The 1,687-nt window shown below is 38.6% G+C and overlaps 1 protein-coding gene across 1 annotated transcript in view; it reads left to right on the forward strand.

The window, feature by feature from the left end:
- Positions 1-1,687, forward strand: part of mbd1b (methyl-CpG binding domain protein 1b) — a 10,092-nt gene that overhangs the window by 4,567 nt on the left and 3,838 nt on the right. Inside the window, exons 10-11 of the mRNA XM_032512619.1 lie at positions 539-559; positions 664-756. Coding sequence (XP_032368510.1) covers positions 539-559; positions 664-756 — 114 coding nt within the window. The remainder of the gene's footprint in view (positions 1-538; positions 560-663; positions 757-1,687) is intronic.

Raw genomic sequence — 1,687 nt, forward strand, 5'->3', positions numbered from 1 at the left:
CTTTTAAGTACTTGTAGAGACAATAAAATCTGCGAGTCGGGCAGGCAAGATGCTCCTCTTCTGAGGCGCTCCTGGTGTGGTATGGCACATGGGGGAGGACGGAACAAAACTGTGGTGCAGCCGGAACGCAACACAGACACGCCGGGTGGAAAATATGGGTAAAATGTACATGTTTACTACGCTTGCTGGAGGGTCAAAGGTCTCCATTTGCTGCGCTCACAAGCCAAGGGTTCTTGTTGACTTCCACATGTAAAAGCCTGTTATGATGATGTTGTAATAACAGTTTAAAGCAAAGTTTCCATGGCTTGTTTGTAATGCAATTTTAATACCAAATCTTGGATCAATAAAATACAATGGCTATTGGCTAAGAAGATCCTGTTTTTCTACATGTTTACAGTCTGGGTCAGACATTAGACATGTTTTCAGTTATTTCACATTGTCCAATTTGTGGGTTGTAATAACAATGTAATTATGCACGGGGGCTTTGGCCGTGAATATTACAAACTCATGTTCTAAAAACAACTATTTTATTTTGCAGAGTGAAGTTACAGACTCACAGGTAACATTTTTGTAATATGAGACCAAATTCTATTTGTTTAATATACTCAGTATGATTGCTTTACCTGTTCCCTCCACTCACTGTATATGTTTTTATTCTCGCAGCACCCGAGTCTCAAAAGCAGTGACACAGAGAACTTCTCCGTCAACGTGGACGTTGATGATGAGGATGACATGTCAACTGACGATGATGATGATGTGAGTTTTTTTTTCAACTCACTGTCCTACAGACAGGAAGACATGGTTGCTTTAAGTGATACAAAATCAACCACAATCTATTTTGTAATGCTGCCACCAAATTAACAGAAACTAGTCAAACCACATGTTCATTACTTTTTGCTGTCTTTCTGTATGCTCTGGATAGTCTTAGATAGAATGTGGCTAATTACACAGTTTCTGTAACTGTCTGGGTATCACCAGGGGCTCTACACAGAAACTCTTGCCTTGAGAACATTGTTTGTGTACACAGAGTTTACTGAAAAAGGTTTTGAACGACTCACTGTAGCAGTTGTTGTTTCCGGACACTACCATCTCGCCAGTGAAAAAATGTCAATCTCCAAATGCGAATGAACGGACTCCATAGGAGGAAATGTAATTCTTATATGAGGCTCCTTTTTCAACTACAAGGTCAATAATATTGTTTACGACTAATGACAAAGGACAACTTATCCGTGCATTTATATAGAACTAAGCTTTAGGAGCTTTCAATATTTACTCTCCTCTTTGTTACGTTGCATTCAGAGATGGTAGTGCCCAAAACAACAACTGCTAAAGTAAGTTGTTCAAAACCTTTCTTTTTAGGAAACTTTGTGTACACAAACAATGTTCTCAATGCTCGAGTTCATTTGTAGAGCCCCTGGTGATACTTTAAGCAAAGTTTCATGTTTTGTCGAGTCTTCTTAGTTTTTAAAAAATAGCAATTTTTATGCTATCATTGTAGTGCAGACACAGCACTTTTCATCAGACTCACCCTGGTTTGGGTTAACTAAGTCTACTGCTAACTTACAACATTGATAACATTACCGTCACAAAAATTACCCCTTCGAATTAAATCCATACTTTGTGTTAACCGTCAAGCCACTAAACCTGTATGGAAATGAACACCTCTGCTGAAGTGTTAGATTTGTTA

This window comes from Etheostoma spectabile, chromosome 4 (genome assembly GCF_008692095.1).
Source record: "Etheostoma spectabile isolate EspeVRDwgs_2016 chromosome 4, UIUC_Espe_1.0, whole genome shotgun sequence".
NCBI lineage: Eukaryota > Metazoa > Chordata > Actinopteri > Perciformes > Percidae > Etheostoma > Etheostoma spectabile.